This window comes from Phyllobates terribilis, unplaced genomic scaffold (assembly GCF_046119375.1).
Source record: "Phyllobates terribilis strain yellow unplaced genomic scaffold, ASM4611937v1 Scaffold_1__5_contigs__length_1240528914, whole genome shotgun sequence".
NCBI lineage: Eukaryota > Metazoa > Chordata > Amphibia > Anura > Dendrobatidae > Phyllobates > Phyllobates terribilis.
Window position 1 is genome coordinate 564,407,411 of NW_027362761.1, and position 23,324 is coordinate 564,430,734.

A 23,324-nucleotide genomic window follows, 5' to 3' on the forward strand; every position below is an offset into this window, starting at 1 on the left:
CACCAGGTACATCTACATAATGGGCATCCAGGAGAGAAATGAGAAGCTTTTCTACAGAATATTACTGGATGACATTGAAAGGTTAATGCCCATCGTGTACACCCCCACTGTCGGCTTGGCCTGCTCACAATATGGCCATATCTTTCGGAGACCAAAGTAAGATGACATGAGAAAAGTCTTGGCTATATATATAAGGGAACACGCAAATAACACATCCTAGATCTGAATGAATGAAATATTCTCATTGAATACTTTGTTCTGTACAAAGTTGAATGTGCTGACAACAAAATCACACAAAAATCATCAATGGAAATCACATTTATTAACCAATGGAGGCCTGGATTTGGAGTCACCCCCAAAATTAAAGTGGAAAAACACACTACAGGCTGATCCAACTTTGATGTAATGTCCTTAAAACAAGTCAAAATGAGGTTCAGTATTGTGTGTGGCCTCCACGTGCCTGTATGACCTCCCTACAATGCCTGGGCATGCTCCTGATGAGGTTGCGGATGGTCTCCTGTGGGATCTCCTCCCAGACCTGGACTAAAGCATCCGCCAACTCCTGGACAGTCTGTGGTGCAACGTGACGTTGGTGGATGGAGCGAGACATGATGTCCCAGATGTGCTCAATCGGATTCAGGTCAGGGGAACCGGCGGGCCAGTCCATAGCTTCAATGCCTTCATCTTGCAGGAACTGCTGACACACTCCAGCCACATGAGGTCTGGCATTGTCCTGCATTAGGAGGAACCCAGGGCCAACCGCACCAGCATATGGTCTCACAAGGGGTCTGAGGATCTCATCTCGGTACCTAATGGCAGTCAGGCTACCTCTGGCAAGCACATGGAGGGCTGTGCGGCCCTCCAAAGAAATGCCACCCCACACCATTACTGACCCACTGCCACACCGGTCATGCTGAAAGATGTTGCAGGCAGCAGATCGCTCTCCACGGCGTCTTCAGACTCTGTCACGTCTGTCACATGTGCTCAGTGTGGACCTGCTTTCATCTGTGAAGAGCACAGGGGGCGCCAGTGCCGACTTTGCCAATCCTGGTGTTCTGTGGCAAATGCCAAGCATCCTGCATGGTGTTGGGCTGTGAGCACAACCCCCATCTGTGGACGTCGGGCCCTCATATGGCCCTCATGGAGTCGCTTTCTAACCGTTTGTGCAGACACATGCACATTTGTGGCCTGCTAGAGGTCATTTTGCAGGGCTCTGGCAGTGCTCCTCCTGTTCCTCCTTGCACAAAGGCGGAGGTAGCGGTCCTGCTGCTGGGTTGTTGCCCTCCTACGGCCCCCTCCACGTCTCTTGGTGTACTGGTCTGTCTCCTGGTAGCGCCTCCAGCCTCTGTACACTACGCTAACAGACACAGCAAACCTTCTTGCCACAGCTCGCATTGATGTGCCATCCTGGATGAGCTGCACTACTTGAGCAACTTCTGTGGGTTGTAGAGTCCGTCTCATGCTACCACGAGAGTGAAAGCATAACCAACATTCAAAAGTGACCAAAACATCAGCCAGAAAGCATTGGTACTGAGATGTGGTCTGTGGTCCCCACCTGCAGAACCACTCCTTTATTGAGGGTGTCTTGATAATTGCCAATAATTTCCATCTATTGTCTATTCCATTTGTACAACAGCATGTGAAATTGATTGTCAATCAGTGTTGCTTCCTAAGTGGACTTCTTGATTTACTTGGAGTTATATTCTGTTGTTTAAGTGTTCCCTTTATTTTTCTGAGCAGTGTGTATGTGTATATATATATATATATATATATATATATATATATATATATATATATATATATATATATATATATATATATATATACATATACAGTACAGACCAAAAGTTTGGACACACCTTCTCATTTAAAGATTTTTCTGTATTTTCATGACTTTGAAAATTATACATTCACACTGAAGGCATCAAAACTATGAATTAACACATGTGGAATTATATACTTAACAAAAAAGTGTGAAACAACTGAAAATATGTCTTATATTCTAGGTTCTTCTAAGTAGCCACCTTTTGCTTTGATGACTGCTTTGCACACTCTTGGCATTCTCTTGATGAGCTTCAAGAGGTAGTCACCGGAAATGGTCTTCCAACAATCTTGAAGGAGTTCCCAGAGATGCTTAGCACTTGTTGGCCCTTTTGCCTTCACTCTGCGGTCCAGCTCACCCCAAACCATCTCGATTGGGTTCAGGTCTGGTGACTGTGGAGGCCAGGTCATCTGGCGTAGCACCCCATCACTCTCCTTCTTGGTCAAATAGCCCTTACACAGCCCGGAGGTGTGTTTGGGGTCATTGTCCTGTTGAAAAATAAATGATGGTCCAACTAAACGCAAACCGGATGGAATAGCATGCCGCTGCAAGATGCTGTGGTAGCCATGCTAGTTCAGTATGCCTTCAATTTTCAATAAATCCCCAACAGTGTCACCAGCAAAGCACCCCCACACCATCACACCTCCTCCTCCATGCTTCACGGTGGGAACCAGGCATGTAGAGTCCATCCGTTCACCTTTTCTGCGTCGCACAAAGACACGGTGGTTGGAACCAAAGATCTCAAATTTGGACTCATCAAACCAAAGCACAGATTTCCACTGGTCTAATGTCCATTCCTTGTGTTCTTTAGCCCAAACAGGTCTCTTCTGCTTGTTGCCTGTCCTTAGCAGTGCTTTCCTAGCAGCTATTTTACCATGAAGGCCTGCTGCACAAAGTCTCCTCTTAACAGTTGTTGTAGAGATGAGTCTGCTGCTAGAACTCTGTGTGGCATTGACCTGGTCTCTAATCTGAGCTGCTGTTAACCTGCAATTTCTGAGGCTGGTGACTCGGATAAACTTATCCTCAGAAGCAGAGGTGACTCTTGGTCTTCCTTTCCTGGGGCGGTCCTCATGTGAGTCAATTTCTTTGTAGCGCTTGATGGGTTTTGCAACTGCACTTGGGGACACTTTCAAAGTTTGCCCAATTTTTCGGACTGACTGACCTTCATTTCTTAAAGCAATGATGGCCACTCGTTTTTCTTTACTTAGAATTTGTATTATGGCAAGAAAAAAGCAGCTAACAGTCTATTCAGTAGGACTATCAGCTTTGTATCGACCTGACTTCTGCACAACACAACTGATGGTCCCAACCCCATTTATAAGGCAAGAAATCCCACTTAATAAACCTGACAGGGCACACCTGTGAAGTGAAAACCATTTCCGGTGACTACCTCTTGAAGCTCATCAAGAGAATGCCAAGAGTGTGCAAAGCAGTCATCATAGCAAAAGGTGGCTACTTTGAAGAACCTAAAATGATCAGCAATTAGCACGAAACCCCTATAAAGGAGTGGTTCTGCGGGTGGTGACCACAGACCATTTCTCTGTTCTCATTCTTTTTGGCTGTTGTTTTGGTCACTTTTTCATTTTGCCATTGCTCTCACCCCTAGAGGTACAGTAGCATGAGGCGGACTCTACAACCCACAGAAGTTGCTCAGGTAGTGCAGTTCATCCAGGATGGCACATCAGTGCAAGCTGTGGCAAGAAGGGTAGCTGTGTCTGTCAGCACAGTGTCCAGAGCATAGAGCAGATACCAGGAGATGTGGAGGGAGCCATAGGAGGGCAAAAACCCAGCAGCAGGACCGTTACCTCCTCCTTTGGGCAAGGAGGATCAGGAGGAGCACTGCCAGAGCCCTGCAAAATGACCTCCAGCAGGCCACAAATATGCATGTGTCTGCACAAACGGTTAGAAACCGACTCCATGAGGGTGGTATGAGGGCCCGACGTCCACAGATGGGGGGTTGTGCTCACAGCCCAACACCGTGCAGGACGCTTGGCATTTGCCACAGAACACCAGGATTGGCAAAGTCGCCACTGGCGCCCTGTGCTCTTCACAGATGAAAGCAGGTTCACACTGAGCACATGTGACAGACGTGACAGAGTCTGGAGACGCCGTGGAGAGCGATCTGCTGCCTGCAACATCCTTCAGCATGACCGGTTAGGCAGTGGGTCAGTAATGGTGTTGGAGTGGCATTTCTTTGGAGGGCCGCACAGCCCTCCATGTGCTCGCCAGAGGTAGCCTGACTGCCATTAGGTACCGAGATGAGATCCTCAGACCCCTTGTGAGACCATATGCTGGTGCGGTTGGCCCTGGGTTCCTCCTAATGCAGGACAATGCCAGACCTCATGTGGCTGGAGTGTGTCAGCAGTTCCTGCCAGATGAAGGCATTGAAGCTATGGACTGGCCCGCCCGTTCCCCAGACCTGAATCCGATTGAGCTCATCTGGGACATCATGTCTCGCTCCATCCACCAACGTCACGTTGCACCACAGACTGTCCAGGAGTTGGCGGATGCTTTAGTCCAGGTCTGGGAGGAGATCCCACAGGAGACCATCCGCAGCCTCATCAGGAGCATGCCCAGGCGTTGTAGGGAGGTCATACAGGCACATGGAGGCCACACACAATACTGAGACTCATTTTGACTTGTTTTAAGAACATTACATCAAAGTTGAATCAGCCTGTAGTGTGTTTTTCCACTGAAATTTTGGGGGTGACTCCAAATCCAGGCCTTCATTGGTTAATAAATTTGATTTCCATTGATGATTTTTGTGTGATTTTGTTGTCAGCACATTCAACTTTGTACAGAACAAAGTATTCAATGAGAATATTTCATTCATTCAGATCTAGGATGTGTTATTTGAGTGTTCCCTTTATTTTTTTGAGCAGTGTGTATGAGATTATATATATATAATAATACGCATGTATGTATTTCGAACAGATTACTTTTATTGTTTGATTTCTATATGAATAATACTTTCCCATGGACTTGAAAAATTTTCTATGTTGCTTCTGCAGGGTTTCAGTAAGTCCTTTAGCTGCCAAACCAATTTAAATCTGTCAGAGCTGCTGTGGAGTTTTTATGGTTTTCTCTGCTCTTTTCCTCCCTTCTCTCAGTGTTAGAGATAGCAGCAGGTAGGATGGTTATACATTTTTACCCTCCCCACACTTTGGAAATTGTATCTACAGTCTCAAGGAGGGCAAACCAAACAAGCTATAGATAAGGAGGAGAGCACTTGACGAGGAAACATAAGAGTAACTGAAGACCGCGGCACCATGGGTCCTCAAAGACTCGCATCCAGCATTTATTACTGGGTGAAACACTTATCACATTCAGTTCATATTACTGGGTGAGACACAGACATCACATCCACTTTTAATTACTGGCCGAGGTATGCAGACCTCACGTGCAGCTTATATTACTGGGAGGAATACATAGACTTCACTTTCATCCTATATTTCTGTGAGATCAACAGATCTAACATTCGGCTTATATTACTGGGAGGGACACTCAGATCTAATATCCAGCCTATAGTACTAGGAGGGACGCACATACCTCACATCCAGCCTATATTATAAAAAGAGACACGCAGGCCTCACATCCAGCCTATATTACTGAGAGAGACACACAGAGCTCACATCCAGCCTTTATTACTGAATTACTGACAGTCACTTCACAATAGAAGAAAATTGTGAAACTTGCATTAGGCTACACACTGCATATCAGGGGTCTGAAAATGAATGAAGAATTCATGATTGCAGCCTCAACATTAATAAAATTCCACTAACTAATGGTAACCACTTGAATATATAAACATGATTTTCCAAGTCAAAGATGTCCATATCCACCAAATCTATGTTTTCCTCATTTTTGCATATAGAGATGTATTCCATAGGACCTGAGTAGACTTAGAATTTGTATGCTAATGTTTTCTATTTTCAGAGCTCCATTCCACATTTTCTTATTGGCGATTGATTACACATGAGTATAACAAATTTTTGACACCCACAAATGGATGGAAGCTAGTGAGACACGTATCCTCATACCAGCATTTTTCAATGAATGGCAGCCGAACAAAATTCCCTGGGGTGTGGCAAACCCCACCTCACCAGTTGAGGGTTAACCATCTTCCCTTTCCCTGCTGAAGAAAAGCAGGCCCAAACCATGATGCTGCCACCACCATGTTTGACAGTGGGGATGGTGTTTTGAGGGTGATGAGCTGTGTTGCTTTTACGCCAAACATATCGTTTTGCATTGTGGCTAAAAAGTTTGATTTTGGTTTCATCTGACCAGAGCACCTTATTCCACATGTCTGCTGTGTCTCCCAGGTGGCTTGTGGCAAACTTCAAACAAGACTTTTTATGGATATCTTTGAGAAATGGCTTTCTTCTTGCCACTCTTCCATAAAGGCCAGATTTGTGCAGTGTACGACTGATTGTTGTCCTATGGACATCTCTCCCACCTCAGCTGTAGATCTCTCAGGTCATCCAGAGTGATCATGGGCCTTTTGGCTGCATCTCTGATCTGTCTTCTCCTTGTTCGAGATGAAATTTTAGAGGGACAGCCGGGTCTTGGTAGATTTGCAGTGGTCTGATACTCCTTCCATTTCAATATGATCGCTTGCACACTGCTCCTTGAGATGTTTAAAACTTGGGAAATCTTTTTGTATCCAAATCCGGCTTTAAACTTCACACAACAGTATCTCGGACCTGCCTGGTGTGTTCCTTGGTCTTCATGATGCTCTCTGCACTTGAAACAGAACCCTGAGACTATCACAGAGCAGGTGCATTTATACAGAGACTTGGTTACACACAGGTGGATCCTATTTATCATTACCAGTCATTTAGGACAACATTGGATCATTCAGAGATCCTCACTGAACTTCTGGAGTGAAAGTAAAGGGGCCGAATAATATTTCACGCCCCACTTTTCAGTTTTTAATTTTTTAAAAAAGTTTAAAATATCCAATAAATTTCGTTTCACTTCACGATTGTGTCCCATTTGTTGTTGATTCTTCCCCAAAAAATTAGAATTTTATATCTTTATGTTTGAAGCCAGAAATGTGGCAAAAGGTAGAAAAGGTCAAGGGGGCCAAATACTTTCACAATGAACTGTATAAACAGTAATCTTCTGCCTGCATCCTCCACTAGAAGAAGCTGAACAGCTTACTGTATACTGATCTATCATTAAATTCAATGGGAGACCTGTATGCAGTATGTGCACAAGCGCCACCTACTGGTGGATACAGGCAGATAGAATGTTAGTGTTTGGGTGGCTGTGTGACGAAGTTGGAGGTTTTCGGATTTCTGTATCGATCAAACACAGTTGTAAAAACAGTGATGATTGATTATGATTATTATTCTTAATTACAGTATGTTCTATTTTCCTCCAGGGGTCTGTATATTTCCATCTTTGATAAAGGGCATATCCGATCTATCCTGAATAATTGGCCGGAGACAGATGTTAAGGTAACGGATCAGAAGAAGTCACTTTTTTATAGAGATCGTCCAGTATTTCCTTGATATCTGCGTTTTCTTAAAGTCGTATGATTTGCTTTCTTGAGAGTTTCTTTTCTCTTGCAGGCGGTTGTGGTGACAGATGGAGAGAGGATATTGGGTCTCGGGGACCTCGGGGTTTATGGAATGGGAATTCCTGTAGGAAAATTGTGTCTGTATACGGCGTGTGCAGGTATCCGACCGCAGAAATGCCTCCCGGTGGTGATGGATGTCGGCACTGACAATCCGGTAAGATGTCATTCTCACCGTAGATCGCAATGTTAAAATAAGCCATCTTCTTTTAATTAATTAAAGAGCATCTGCTGTGTCTGTCTATAATCTGTGAAATGAGGGAACCGTAGTAGTCCACCATTCTATCAAACTGCAGAGCTGCATTCACAAGTCTGCAGGATCCAGAGCTGGAATCTCTCAGCATCTCGTGTTGTCAGTGTCTGCACAGGGATTTCTCAGTGTTTTAGAAAGTATCGTCTCTACAACAGTAATCTGATGATGAAAATGATCTGTCCCTACATTATAGACAAGGATGTAACACAGGATAAGTAATGTATGTACACAGTGACTGCACCAGCAGAATAGTGAGTGCAGCTCTGGAGTATAATACAGGATGTAACTCAGGATCAGTACAGGATTAGTAATGTAATGTATGTACACAGTGACTGCACCAGCAGAATAGTGAGTGCAGCTCTGGAGTATAATACAGGATGTAACTCAGGATCAGTACAGGATCAGTAATGTAATGTATGTACACAGTGACTGCACCAGCAGAATAGTGAGTGCTGCTCTGGAGTATAATACAGGATGTAACTCAGGATCAGTAATGTAATGTATGTACACAGTGACTGCACCAGCAGTATAGTGAGTGCCGCTCTGGAGTATAATACAGGATGTAACTCCGGATCAGTACAGGATCAGTAATGTAATGTATGTACACAGTGACTGCACCAGCAGAATAGTGAGTGCCGCTCTGGAGTATAATACAGGATGTAACTCCGGATCAGTACAGGATCCGTAATGTAATGTATGTACACAGTGACTGCACCAGCAGAATAGTGAGTGCAGCTCAGGAGTATAATACAGGATGTAACTCCGGATCAGTACAGGATCAGTAATGTAATATATGTACACAATGACTGCACCAGCAGAATAGTGAGTGCAGCTCTGGAGTATAATACAGGATGTAACTCAGGATCAGTAATGTAATGTATGTACACAGTGACTGCACCAGCAGAATAGTGAGTACAGCTCTGGAGTATAATACAGGATGTAACTCAGGATCAGTAATGTATGTAGACAACTGGATATCTGAGGATTATTTGGTGTGAAAAGAGATGGAAGAGGGTCTTTTGTACTTAAGTATCATAAGTTATGTCTTGGGTTGTGTTAACCCCTACATTGCTGTATTGTTACACGACTAGGCATTACTGAAGGATCCATTTTATATGGGACTTTACCAGAAGAGAGACCGGACTCAGCTGTACGATGATCTGATTGATGAGTTCATGGATGCGGTTACAGATCGGTAATTGTTCCATTAATAATAGTCTTCATCATCTTAACTGTTCACATACATATAACCATAAACTAAGAGCGACAGCCTGGTACATGGGGGGATTAGTCTCATCTCTGATCTGTGGCATCTAACACCACTTGATGGGTTCTGCAGATACGGCCAGAATACGCTCATCCAGTTTGAAGACTTCGGAAACCACAACGCCTTCAGATTCCTGAGGAAATACCGAGAAAAATACTGCACCTTCAATGATGACATTCAAGGTACGGCAGATACTGCAGGCGGCTGAGCAGTAGTTTTCATTTGAGAATAATCGGTGGCTCCGTACGGCATCCACATTTTTTTTTCCTCACACCCTTAGGCTGTGTGCCCACTATGCATTTTTCAAGCGTTTTTGCCGCTGAATTTCTGCAGCGAAAACACTTAAAAAACGCTTGGTATTACGTGCCCCATGGTCCCCAATGATGATCCGCATGTGCTGTGCCCATTCTGCGGATTATCATTGCGGAAAAATACACAGCATGTCCATTAATTTTGAGGACACGCAGCATAATTGCCGCCATTGACTTGCATTGAATCGCGTAATATCCGTGTGAGCACATGTTCCCATGCGGATATCATACGGTTCAATGTGTGGATGGTACCCGGGTTTGGAGAAGAGGAGACTCTCATCCAGACCTGGGTACCATAGAACCTGTAAAAAAAAGAATTTAAAATAAAGATTATACTTACCTTCCGATGGCCCCCGGTCTGTCGCGGTGGTGTGAAAGGACCTGCAATGACGTCATTTAGTCATGTGACAGGTCACGCGACTGCTGACGTCGGCGGTCGCGTGACCTGTCACATGACTAAATTACTTCATGGCAGGTCCTTTCACACCACTGCGAGCAGTGCAAGAGACCGGACGCAGGGGAGAAAAGACCGGGGGCCATCGAAAGGTAAGTATAATCTTTTTTATTTTTTATTTTTTTAACATTTTTATTCTTTTTTTTTTACTTTTACTTGGTCACACTATATAAATCCATGCTGTTTAGGTTATTGAAATTCATGATGTGTGGCCCATATTTAATTTTTCTGATATTGGTAAAATATGCGTTGGTTTTCCAAATTTTTTTTCTTAACCACTTCGCACCAGAGCCTGTTTTTGCCTTCGTGACCGGGCCAATTTTTTCAATTCTGACCACTGTTACTTTATGAAGATATTTACTCTGGAACGCTTCAACGTATTCCCCTGATTCTGAGATTGCTTTTTCGTGACATATTGTACTTCATGATTGTGGTAAAATTTCTTCGATATCACTTGCGTTTATTTGTGAAAAAATCGGAAATTTGGCGAAAATTTAGCAATTTTCTAACTTTGAATTTTCATGCCCTTAAATCAGAGAGATATGTCACACACAATAGTTAATAAATAACATTTCCCACATGTCTACTTTACATCAGCACAATTTTGGAACCAAAATTTTTTTTTGTTAGGGAGCTATAAGGGTTAAAAGTTGACCAGCGATTTCTCATTTTTCCAACAAAATTTACAAAAACATTTTTTTAGGGACCATATCACATTTGAAGTGACTTTGAGGGGTCTATATGACAGAAAATACCCAAAAGTGACACCATTCTAAAAGCTGCAGCTGAGCCAGACAGGACACCATATATGGCAGAGCTGGAGGCGGTCATGTGACCTCCAGCTGCCATAGCAACCCCAGGTCCTGGAAGGAATCGGAGGTCTTCAGAGAGAGTAAGTAAGATGACCCCCTCTCCTCCTGCTGTCTCCTATATGCCGCGATCACTATAGATCGCAGCATATAGAAGACAGCAAAGGGTTAACATCACTGGGACCTGATCCAATCAGGTCCCGATGATTTCCCTGTCAGAGCTAACGCTCTGCACCGGAATCGCAGCGCTTGCAGGACCCTGGGGGTCCTGAGCTCTGCGAGACCACCCACCGTTTTTAAAAGTCCTCGCTGAACAGAGCCCAGGCAGCGCGGACGTTTATGTACAGTGAGCGGTCGGGAACCGGTTAAAGCCTCAATGAGCCACTAAAAAAAACATTTTAAATTGTTTTCCGTTCCCCTTTTTATCACATTTATGTTTTTATATAGCGTATGTTTCGGACACGGTGCTTTTTTTTATGCGACAATTCCGCGCTAAATTGGCCTCAAAAATGCATTGCAATCTTTTATCCCATGATTTCCTATGAGATTTAGGCAGATCTGTGCACATGACCAGGATTTTTCCTGACTGAATTTCATGTATGGAAAAAGAGGCAGCATGTCCATTCTTTTTGCTATTTTGCCTACGTTTTTCCTATACAATGCACTGGAAAAAAACGCGCAAAAAAAAAAGCACGGAATTTCCGCAGCATTTTTGGTGCCAAAAGATGAAGAACCTTGCAGAAATTTCTGCAAGCAATTCCTAATCGATTAGAAAAAAAATGTAAAAAAAAAATGTGGTTATGATGCACTGTTATTGGGGGGAGGGGATATGCTGCTGACACTGTTATAGGGGTAATGTCCCCCAATTCTGTACTAATATCACCCATCCTGGTATGTATGCCCCCCCCCTATCCAGGTATATATGGCCCCCCCCTACCCAGGTATACATGGCCCCTATCCCCATCCTGGTATTCATTGCACCCCATCCCCATCCTGGTATTCATTACCTCCTTCGCCATCTTGGTATTCATGGCCCCCTCATCCCCATCCTGGTATTCATGGCCCCCATCCCCATCCTGGTATTCATGGCCCCCATCCCAATCCTGGTATTCATGGCCCCCATCACGCTGCTCAAAAAAAAAAAAAATTCTACTCCCCTTCCCCCTGCTCCCTCGCAGCGCTGCTTCCTGTTCTGATGCCAGCAGCTGACTTCAGTGTGTAAGCAGCACATGATGTCACTGCAGTGCGCCCCCACATGCCGAGGCCAGCTGTCAGAATATTCACTGCTCCCCACGCCCGGGACTATGGGAGTGGAGAGCAGTGAATATTCATTTTCCTTAATAGCGGACACACGGGATCACCCAGCCGCTGCAGGAGCCGGCGGATGTGGCTAACAGTGTACCCGCTGTTAAAGAGAATGAATATTCACTACTCCCCACGCACACATGTTTAGTCCCATTTTCATTTGGAAATCAAGGTCCCAGAGTCTGGAGGAAGAGTGGAGAGGCCACAATCCAAGCAGCTGGAGGTCTAGTGTGAAGTTTCCACAATCAGTGATGGTTTGGGGAGCCATGTTGTCTGCTGGTGTAGGTCCACTGTGTTTTATCAAGACCAAAGTCAGCGCAGCCGTCTACCAGGAAATTTTACAGCACTTCATGCTTCCCTCTGCCGACAAGCTTTTTGGAGATGGAAATGTCATTCTCCAGCAGGAGTTGGCACCTGTCCACACTGCCAAAAGTACCAATACCTGGTTTACACACAACAGTATCACTGTGCTTGATTGGCAGCAAACTCGCCCTTACCTTAACCCCATAGAAAATCTATTATAGAGAATTTATGGGGTATTGTCAAAGGAAGATGAGAGAAACCAGACCCAACAATGCAGACGAGCGGAAGGCTGCTATCAAAGCCACCTGGACTTCCATAACACCTCAGCAGTGCCACAGGCTGATCCCTCCATGCCACGCCGCATTGATGCAGCAATTGATGCAAACGGAGCCTGACCAAGTATTGAGTGCATTTACTGAACATACATTTCAGTAGGCCAACATTTCAGATTTTAAAAACCGGAATTAGTCTTACCGGTAATGATGTTTCCAGGAGTCCACATGACAGCACCATAGGAGGAGTAATCCCATATCCTCTGTAGGGATAGGAAGCACAAGAGGTTAAAAGCCCTCCCACCCCCAACCTCCTCAGTGATTTTCCAAGAACCACATTGGCTGGGTACAACAAAATTCTATTTTAGACTGCTTAGACATATGTTAAAGTCACATACACTATCAATATAGGGAGGGAAATAAGGGTGCTGTCATGTGGACTCCTGGAAACATCATTACCGGTAAGACTAATTCCGGTTTTCCAGTACGTCCCCATGACCGCACCATAGGAGTATATCCAAGAACTCATAGCTTAGGGTGGGATAGCTGCCTGAAGTACTTTCCTACTAAACTCAGATCTCTGCTGTGAGAGAACATCTAGCTTGTAGTGTTTGCGGAAAGTAGTATGTCCTGACCCTGTGGCTGCGGTACATATCTGTTCAATGGTAGCCCCTGCTCTAGTTGCCCATGAGGTGGAAACTTCTCTGGTAGAATGGGCTTTGATAATTTCAGGGGGAGGCTGTCCTTCTGAAAGATACGCTAGATTAATCATGGATGTGACCCATCTAGATAAGGATGGTTTTGAAGCCTTCCTGCCTCTATTTTTTCCCCCAAACTGTATAAAAAGATTAAGAGTCTAATCTCCAGTTCCGAGTGGCTTCCAAATAGGCCAACACTGCTCTGCGGACATAGAGATGGTGGAACTCTTCCTCCCTCTGATTCCTAGGGTTTTTGCAGAATGATGGAAGAACCACTTCTTAGTTTAAGGTCATCGATGACACCACCTTCGGGGACAAACTTGGATCCAGCTTGAGAATGATGCAATCATCCCGAATCTGCATACAAGGCTCGACAACAGATAGAGCCTGGATTTCACCCAACCGTTTAGCCATGGTGATTGCCACCAAGAAGACTGTTTTCAGAGTCAAGTTCTTTATTTCTAATTCATTGACTGGGCTGAAGGCAGGTTTGCAAAGGACTCTCAGGACAAGATCCCACGGAGGGGAAGAAATTCTCTGGGTAGGCCTAAGTCTCTGGATTGCCTTGACAAACCTGATTATCTAGGGATGCGAGGACAATGTCAAAGAAAGCACCTAGTGCCGCAATCTCCACCTTCAAGGTACTCCATCTAAGACCTGCGTTAAATCCCGCCTGCAAGAAATCAAGGATCGCAGGGATGTCTGGCTGAGAGGTGTCTACCGTCCTGTGGAACTGACAAAAGGTCCTCCAGACTTTTTTATATATGGCTTGGGTTACAGGTTTTCTACTAGCCTGTATAGTCTGGATCACTGGCAGATAAGCCCTTGTTTTTCAGGATCTCCCCTTAAGAAGCCAAGCTGAGAGCTGGAGTTGAAGATTCCGATGCAACAGTGGACCTTGCGTCAGAAGATCTTCCTGTAATGGTAAAATGATTGGGTCTTCCAACGCTAGATGGCGTAAAATGGAGAACCAGCTCCTCCTTGGCCAGAACGGGACAATTGCTATGACTATCGTCCGATCTTCCTGAATTTTCCGCAGCATTCTCGGAACTAGAGGAGCAGGTGGGAAGGCATATGTTAGGTCCTCTCCCCAATATTGTGAGAGAGCATCCACTGCCAGAGGATGATCTCCTGGGTCGAGAGAAAAGAAAGATGTCATCTTTGCATTCATTCTGGATGCAAAAAGGTCTAGGTGCGGCTGACCCCATCTGCGAGTTAGTCGTTGGAACACCTCTTCCTTCAGTTCCCATTCTGAAGCCTTCATCTGACGCATGCTGAGGTAGTCTGCCTCCTGATTGTTGGATCCCCAAAGGTGAACTGCTGAAATGGAGCTCACTATCTTCTCTATACCTAAGAATATCCTGTTGGCCAGGGACTGGAGAAGTGGATGTCTTGGTCCTCCCTGATGTCTGATGAAAGAGACTGCCGTGATGTTTTTCCGACAAGATTTTCACATGTCTGTCTCAGAAGACCGCGCGGCTTCTCTGTAGGGCTTCCCAGATCGCCTGTAGTTCCCGAAAATTCGATGATCTTGTCTGAATCTCTGGAGGACCATGTTCCTTGGAGATAAGAATCTTCCACTTGAGCTCCCCATCCTGAGAGACTTGCGTCCATGGTCACTAAAAGACAAGGTTCCAGAATCCACTGCACTCTCTTCTGTAGATTCTTCTGGTCGAGCCACCAGTGTAGAGTCATGAGCGTCTCTGGACAAAGACATCTTCCTGTCTAGGTAAGTCTGATGTCTGTCTGTCACTTCCAGGATACATTTCTGTAGAGGCCTGGACTGGAACTGGCTCCATCTGACGCAGGTGATGTATGACGTCATGATGCCCAAAATACACATTGCCTTTCGGATCGAAGGTTTCTTCTCTCTTGCAAAAGAACGAATCCTTTGTGGAATTGAGAGCATCTTGTCTTCCGGGAGATAAGACATTCGCATGCGGGAGTCGAGACAGACTCCTAGGAAGATGCGTGACGTACTTGGGACAACATTGGATTTTTCTTTGTTCACAATCAAACCCAGGCTGGTTAATGTCTGTAGGAAAAATTCCAGATGTTGCGTCATATCTAAAGGGGATCCTGCCACCAACAGGAAGTCGTCCAAGTACGGAATGATGGTAACATCCCTGAGTCGGATATAGGCCACCACCTCTGCCATGATCTTCGTAAAGATTCCGGGAGCAGATGACAGGCCGAAGGGAAGACATCGGAACTGGTAGTGTAGAATCTGACTGCCTGATGGTAGTGCAAACCTCTGATATTGCTGACTTGAGGAATGTATTGGCAGGTGGTAGTATGCATCCCTGAGGTCCAGGGTGCACATTACCGCATCTGCGTCTATTAGAGGAATGGCTGATCTTACTGATTCCATGCGGAATCTTTTGTAGCGGACCCATCGGTTTAGGGGTTTCAGGTTGATAATTGTACGGAACTCCCCTGACTGTTTCTTTATTGAAAATAGAGAGGAATAATGGCCCCGATGTTGGTCGTGTTCTGGAACTGGCACAATAACCCTCTGATGTAGCAGCTTCTCTATGTCTGCCCGTAGACGGGAAAGAGAGGTAGGGGAACCCTCTGTCAGGCGGAATTTTTGAGGGGGATTTTGAGAAAACTCTGTCCTGTAACCCTGTGCTATAGTTGTTGGCATCGGGTAACTCAAAATCCCTGGATACTAACTATTTTCGAAAAACTTTAATCGCCCCCCTACTCTGACATAGTCATTGTCGTTTTGGACGGGAGCTAGTACTGGGCTGGTATTTCTTATCTTTGTTCCCCTTATTAAAACTCCAGCTCGTGGACCCCCATTTTTTCTGAGTGTTATATTTACGGGAGGGGAAAGGTTTGCGAAAGGGCTGCTCCTTCCTTTTCTCCTCAGGGAAGCACTTCTTTTTATCGGACGCTTTTTCTAGAATGTCGTCTAATACTGGACCGACTACTCTGAGCCCTGAAAATGGAATGGAGCACAGTTTGTTCTTAGAAGCTGTATCCCCAGACCATGTCTTTAACCAAACAGCTCTATGGGCTGAGTTGGAAAGCGCATTATTTCTGGCCGCAAATCTGACCGATTCCGCTGAAGCGTCGGCAATAAAATTCGTTGCCATTTTAATAGGGGCAATGATTGAAGGAGAGATTCCCTCGGGGTGCCATCCCGTAGGTGACCCTCTAGCTTTTCTAACCAGACTCTCATGGATCTGGCAATAGATGTAGCAGCGACATTAGACTTAATAATTGGCACCGAAGCTTCCCAGGCTTTTTTCAAAAGTCCATCCGCCTTCCGATCCATAGGATCTTTAAGTCTTGATGAATCAAAGGGGAATGTAGGAATAGTGTCCCACACATTGGTGTCCTCTGGGTCAAAAGATAGTCGGGCGCGGAAGTCTCGTGGAATAGAGAGTCTCTTCTCCACATCCTCCCATTCCTCCAGTATCATGTCCTTCACATGAGCATTAACAGGGAAAACCTTGGATCTCTGGGTTCTAAGACCACCAAACATCTCATCCTGAATGTTACTGCTCTTCTCCGTCTCTTCTACCTGCGTCGTGTTTCGGACGGCTCGTAGAAGAATATCCGTACCACCTTGAGTGGAACATATATTTTTTTCGTTCCCCACCCTGAGGTGGACTAATGGTCTCACTGTTGTCAGAGTCTCCAGATGGGTCGATTTCACCCTCAGAAGATGGTGCTCTGAACTTCTTCTTTGATTATACTACGCATCTCATTTAATAAAGCCCCGTGCTCCTCCTTTAGCATGGAGGCTCTACATTCAGCACATACACATTTTGTATACGAGTCGTGAAGTCTGATGTTACAATCCAGGCACCTCTTAGATTTTACTGTGGCCTTTTTCCCTGCATCCTTCTTTTTCTCAGAAGGAGGTGGTAACTGCACAGAGATATCCTATAAAAAATGTGGAGGGCCTGGTAAGAGCAAGTTCCATTAACCATATGAAAGGTAATGGTACACTTACATGACTGTGGGGCGATCCAGGGAGGGTATCAGAGTGTGACATATCTGCCATTGTACTGCCAGCCCCACTTCTTATACCTTACCTGGTCATCCTGTCATTTTCTCCTGCTCCCTGGCATCTGGTCGAACCGCGTTTTGAATTTCCCGTGTGACCGCCGACCAGAAGTCGTCATCTCCGAACTTCCGGTTTCGATGCCGGGCGGTCCTGAAGCTGGGAGAAGCCAGACCCGCCCAGAGCAGGACGCCGAGAGCCCCAGCGATGGAGAAGCGGCACCCGGAGGCTCCAGCACACCGGAGGGCTGAGGGACTCCCGACAGGGAGTGTCGGCCCAGGACCCGCTTGGTGGCGAGAGGGAGAAAGCCGCAGCCACCCCGATACCCTGGGGTCCCTGTGAGGTACATTCTAATTTCGCACCAGTGCTCTCCTGCACCAGCGCTCCTCCTGTACTCCCTGTCCTGTTTAGGAAACGGAAAAATACTGAGGAGGTTGGGGGTGGGAGGACTTTTAACCTCTTGTGTTTCCTGTCCCTACAGAGGATATGGGATTACTCCTCCTATGGTGCTGTCATGGGGACGTACTGGAAAACATTTTTCAGGCTGTTGTTATAAAGTATTCTAATTTACTGAGATTATGACTTTTGTGTTTTCATTGGCTGTAAGCCATAATCATCAACATTAACAGAAAAACACTGGAAATAGATCACTCTGTGTGTAATGACTCTATATAATATAGGAGTTTCACTTTTTGTATTGAAGAACTGAAATAAATTAACTTTTTGATGATATTCTAATTTAGTGAGATGCACCTGTGTGTGTGTGTGTGTGTGTACTGTGGTAGGACGACTCGCTCGGCCACTTCCGGAAGTAGACTCAGGAACCCGTTTTTTTCTCTGCAGGCTTTATTAATAGCATAAAGCTCTGCACTCCAGCAAAATAAACACAGTCTTGGCAAAACAACAAAACAAAAGATAAATTGTAGCAGCGTCCATATATGCATATATGTGTGTGCGGGTCACCCGCAAAGGTTATGTCCAGCCATCAGCTCCCTCCTGAGCTATGGCTGTCCAGTCTGGAGACCTTGCCTCTCCAAACACAACGCAGAGAAAAAAAACATGACTGAACATTTAAACGTTGCTCAGTCACACCCGGAGGTGGAGGTATGGGGAATGACGTCCCTCCCATCGCTATGTCATTCCCCTAAAACGACGCCCTTTAAGTGAGTTAACCCACTAGCATATAACATGCTGGCAGAAAGTTATTGGTTTCAGTTCACACAGACTAGCAACCTGTGCGACACATACCTCCCCTCATAAATCATACCAGTGACCCTGTCACATATTCCTCCCCCTCTGCCCAAAGCCGGGGGTTTGGGCACCTTCCGATACCAGACAGGGAATTCTAGAAAGGGCATCAGCGTTCCCGTGTAACTTCCCGGGCCTTTGCTCTACGTGAAAATTGAGGTCCTGAAGAGCTAGGAACCATCTAGTTACCCTGGCATTTTTACCCCTCTTTTCCCTCAACCATCTCTACGGGGCATGGTTTGACACCAACTTAAACTTCCGGCCTAGTAGGTAGTATCTTAGTGTATCTACGGCCCACTTTATGGCTAAACACTCTTTTTCTACTATTGCGTAGTTTTTCTCACAGGACGAAAGCTTCCGGCTCAGATAGAGAATGGGATGTTCTTCCCTATTTATCTCTTGAGAGAGTACGGCTCCTAGACCAACCTCTGAAGCATCTGTCTGGACCACAAACTCTTTCTTGAAGTCTGGTGCGACCCGGACCGACTGTTTACACAGTGCCGACTTCAACAGTTGAAACGTGGTCTCTGTTTTGTTTCCCCCATCCACTTCACCATGGTTGATCTGCCTGGAGGAGATGTTCCTTCACGATGGGCATCACTTTCGCAATTCTCTCCTGTAACTGGGCAACATGTTCGATGATGCTCCGGTGGGGGGGGTGACCTCGGCCTCCCAGGTTTCCTTGGCGATATCTAGGAGACCCCATGGATGCCGGCCATATAAAAGCTCAAATGGAGAGAAGAAGCCAGTGGAGGCTTGGGGAACTTCCCTGACTGGAAAACAGTAGAAACGGAAGCAGGTAGTCCCAGTCTAAACCATCCTTCTCGACGACCTTTTTGAGCATTGCTTTCAGAGTCTTATTAAAGCACTCTACTAGGCCATTGGTCTGCGGATGGTAAACTGAGGTTTGCAGCTGGTTAATTACACTGCTCCTTCATCACCTTGCTCATGAATGGGGTTCCTTGCTCTGTCAGGATTTCCTTCGGCAGGCCGGTCCTGGCAAAGATGTGGACAAGTTCCCGAGCTATGCTCCTACTGGACAAGTTCCTTAAGGGTACCGCTTCGGGGTACCGGGTCACATAGTCCATGATGACCAAGATATATTTGTGGCCCCGGGCCGATTTAACTATCGGGCCCACGAGGTCCATAGCAATCCTCTCAAAGGGAACTTCTATCACAGTTAGTGGAACTAAGGGGCTATGGAAGTGGGAGGTGGGCGCGGTTATCTGGCAGGTGGGGCAGGATTTACAATAGTTTAAGATCTCCCGGTAACATCCTGGCCAATAAAACCTCCTCACTATTCTCTCCTGAGTTTTTTCCACCCCTAGGTGTGTCCCCCCAGAATATGTGAGTGTGCCATATCCAGTACCCTCTGTCTTTATGGTCCTGGAACTAAAAGCTGCTCCACTGTCTCACCGCCCCTTAGTTTAGCCACCCGATACAGCAACTCCCCCTGAACTGCAAAGTGGGAGAACCTGGTATCGGCCCCCGGCTCTTTGGCAACCCCATTACTTACAGTAACCTGGTCAAACGCCCCCTTTTTAAGGTCAGGTCCCGAACTTGCACAGTCCCGAAGTTTTCTCCGGACACATCTAACTCATGGAGGTCGGCCTCCTCGGTCACAGTCTCCCCCCTCATCACCGGCAAGAACTCATCCACTTGAGACTTCGTCAGAGGTTCTTCTCCAGGGACCTGGCTTTTTCCCTTGCTATTTAGTCGGGTTCCCTTCCCTCACAAGTCCAAAAATAAAGAAAAATCACGGCCCAGCATGACGGAATGTATCAGATCCTTAACCACCCTGACCTCGTGGGACTGGGCGCCACACACTGTTCCCTCTGTCACTGTTGCCACCGGATAGTCCTTGGCATCGCCATGGATGCACCGAACGCCCACAGTTTTGGAAGGGATCAACTGGTGGGGAAGAGTAGCTCTGTTTAAAGTCACCACAGTCGCAACATTCCAAGCACCTTTACTCCATTAATGGATACGGCACACGCCTGCGGCCCCTCGCCGGGGCGATAGTCCGCACTGCAGGCTGGATAAGTATAATAGGAACCCCTTCTTCCTAGGCTGCAGTCCATAGGCTCAGGGGACATATGACACCGGGCGGGTATGTGTCGAGGGTTGTGACACCACCAATAGACTATATCTTTAACAAGAGTCCGTGTGGCACCTTCAGTGGGAGTGGGACGCCCCCCACTGGTGGCTCTAGACCCCTTCCGTGGTGAACCCGCCCCCTTTTGGGTATCCCAGTACGGAGAAGTGACAATATCCGGTTTCCCGAGGGATCTCTCAACCACCTGATACCTCTCTACCAGGCCGATGAAGTCATCTGCGTTCTGGGGATCGCCCTGGGCAACCCAAGTCTGTACCGACTTGTGAAGGGAGTGCACGAATCTATCAATCATCACCCGCTCAACCATCTGGGCCGGAGTGGAGGACTCTGGCTGCAACCACTTCTGAACGAGATGCAGTAGGTCAAACATCTGCAAGCGAGGGGGTTTGTCGCTGGCATACGCCCAGTGGTGGACTCATTGGGCTCTTAACGCCATATTCACTCCCAGGTGTGCTAAGATCTCTGTCTTTAGCTTGGCGTATTCCTTGGCATCCTGCAGTGCCAAGTCGTAATATGCCTTTTGGGGTTCACCCGACAAATATGGCGCCAGAACCTCTGCCCACTGTTCTGGTGGAAGTCTCTCCCGATCAGCCACCCTCTCAAAGACTGTCAGAAAGGCTTCTACATCATCCCCGGGGGTCATCTTCTGCATGGTCCGTCTTACCGCCTTCCTGACGTGGGAGTCGTCAGTCGGCCCTGAGAGTGGGGTGGTTGCTCTGCCCTGGATGGCGTCCGCCAGAAGCTGTATCTGCTGTTGCTGCTTCTGCTGGTGCTTTTGTTGCTCCTGCTGGTGCTGCTACTGCGACTTTTGCTGCAACTGGATCTATTGCATCAACAGTTTGGTTGTCTCCTGATGTTGCTGCATGCTCTGCAAGAGCTGCTGGTGCATCTGTTGTTGGCTCTGCACCAGGTGCTTAATGAGCTCCTCCATGCTGCTGGACTTCTCTGGCTGGCTGGCGGCCTTCACCCAGGACATCCACCAGTCTCTGTGGCAGGTACACGTGTTCCTGGAATCTTGCCAGCACTCTCACACCAACTGTGGTAGGACGCTTCGCTCGGCCACCTCCGGAAGTAGACTCAGGAACCCGTGTTTTCTTTGCAGGCTTTATTAACAGCATAAAGCCTTGCACTCCAGAAAAATAAACACAACATTACTTGGTAAAATAACAAAACAAAAGATAAACTGTAGCAGAGTCCATATATGTGTGTGCGGGTCGCCCACACAGGTAATGTCCAGCCTTCAGCTCCCTTCTGAGCTATGGCTGTCCAGTCTGGAGACCTTGCCTCTCCAGACACAACACAGAGAAAAAAAACCAGGACTGAACATTTAAACGTTGCTCAGCCACACCCGGGGGTGGAGGTATGGGGAATGACATTCCTCCCATCACTATGTCATTCCCCTAAAACCACGCCCTTTAAGTGAGTTAACCCTCCAGCATATAACATGCTGGCAGAAAGTTATTGGTTTCAGTTTACACAGACCAGCAACCTGTACGACACATATCTCCCCTCATAAATCATACCAGTGACTCTGTCACAGTATATACAGTATGTATGTGTGTGTATGCACTGCACAGCTGATTTGGGTAAGACCTTGCAGCTCCTGCTTGTTTGCAGCTCTCGTTAATTACTTGATCTCTAGGAAGAGGAAGCACCATTACTGCTTTTTACCACCATGGGGAACTCATTGCTTATAGATGCTTAACTGTTCCCACTAAATTATATAAGAACGTTCAGGGGCAATTATTTTGCTATCTAGTAGAAATCCCTGAGATCCCATGGTTCTGACACTTTTTTTCTGTTTTGCTCTGCGTTGCTTGATGGCAGAGATATTATATTTGTTGCTTTTGGAGCGCAGTATGTGAAATTTCTGCTTACCTACCAATTGGGTGTTTCTTCAGTTTTTTTTTTCTTTGGGGGCGTACGTTTTCACCCCTCATTCCCAGACTCTGTCAATCACAGATCAACAGCTGATCTAGCAGTTTAAGACACTGCCAGCATCCGGGATGATGGGTTGAAAGCGTGCAAACCCAGGGAATTCTTTGAAGATGTGCACAGTTGCATACAAGCAAGAGATTTCACATACTGTGCTCCAAAAGCAACAAATGTAAATATCTCTGCAGTGGCGCGACGCAGCGTAAAACTGAAAAAAAAAAGCTGCAGCATAAAAGGAGCTCAGTGATTTTTACAAGGTATTTAACTTTTTTGCGTGCGTGACAGGTTCTCTTTAAATGCATGTTTTTCGGCTAACATACTGTATAATTTCCACACCTGGACTATATTAAAAATTTTGTGCAGTTTGGCTTTTAAAAGTTCTTTGTTTCCCAGCACATTGAATGAGTTAACTGGAAATTCATCATGGGGTTTATTCTAATTGGAATTTGCCTTTTTTTTTTTTTTTTTTTTGTCTTTTCCTGTGCTCTTTTGATTTATGTTCACATGAAAGTTTAGCTGTTAGCTTTGTCATTTGTCGTAAAATCAGCACAGAAGTGTTCTTAAAAAGACAGATGAGAGTCACAAATGGCCATCGTAATGAGCTCACTGATAGATTCTCAGTTAACTCGTTCTGCAGGCAATAATATTCAAGGAACCAGATTTTATATATACATTGTATGTGTGTTAACCTGCCGTATTGTTTCTTCAGGCACGGCCTCTGTGGCGCTGGCTGGACTCCTCGCAACGCAGCAGGTGCTTGGAAAACCAATCACAGAGCAGAGAGTTCTCTTCCTTGGGGCAGGAGAGGTCTGTAATGGGTCAATGCTTTTTGCCTAGTCTAACTATTCAGAATATTACCCTTGTATTCTCATGAATCTATATACCCTTCAAGGGTTATTTCCAACACTAAAAGTTATCACCCATACACAGGA

The 23,324-nt window shown here is 46.0% G+C and overlaps 1 protein-coding gene across 2 annotated transcripts in view; it reads left to right on the top strand.

Moving 5' to 3' along the window:
* ME2 (malic enzyme 2) overlaps positions 1 to 23,324 on the top strand; it is a 60,837-nt gene that overhangs the window by 19,041 nt on the left and 18,472 nt on the right. For both annotated transcript variants that reach the window (XM_073680680.1, XM_073680685.1), the window contains 6 exons: positions 7 to 156; positions 7,209 to 7,284; positions 7,399 to 7,560; positions 8,748 to 8,851; positions 8,996 to 9,105; positions 23,102 to 23,199. In XM_073680680.1, coding sequence (XP_073536781.1) covers positions 7 to 156; positions 7,209 to 7,284; positions 7,399 to 7,560; positions 8,748 to 8,851; positions 8,996 to 9,105; positions 23,102 to 23,199 — 700 coding nt within the window. The remainder of the gene's footprint in view (positions 1 to 6; positions 157 to 7,208; positions 7,285 to 7,398; positions 7,561 to 8,747; positions 8,852 to 8,995; positions 9,106 to 23,101; positions 23,200 to 23,324) is intronic.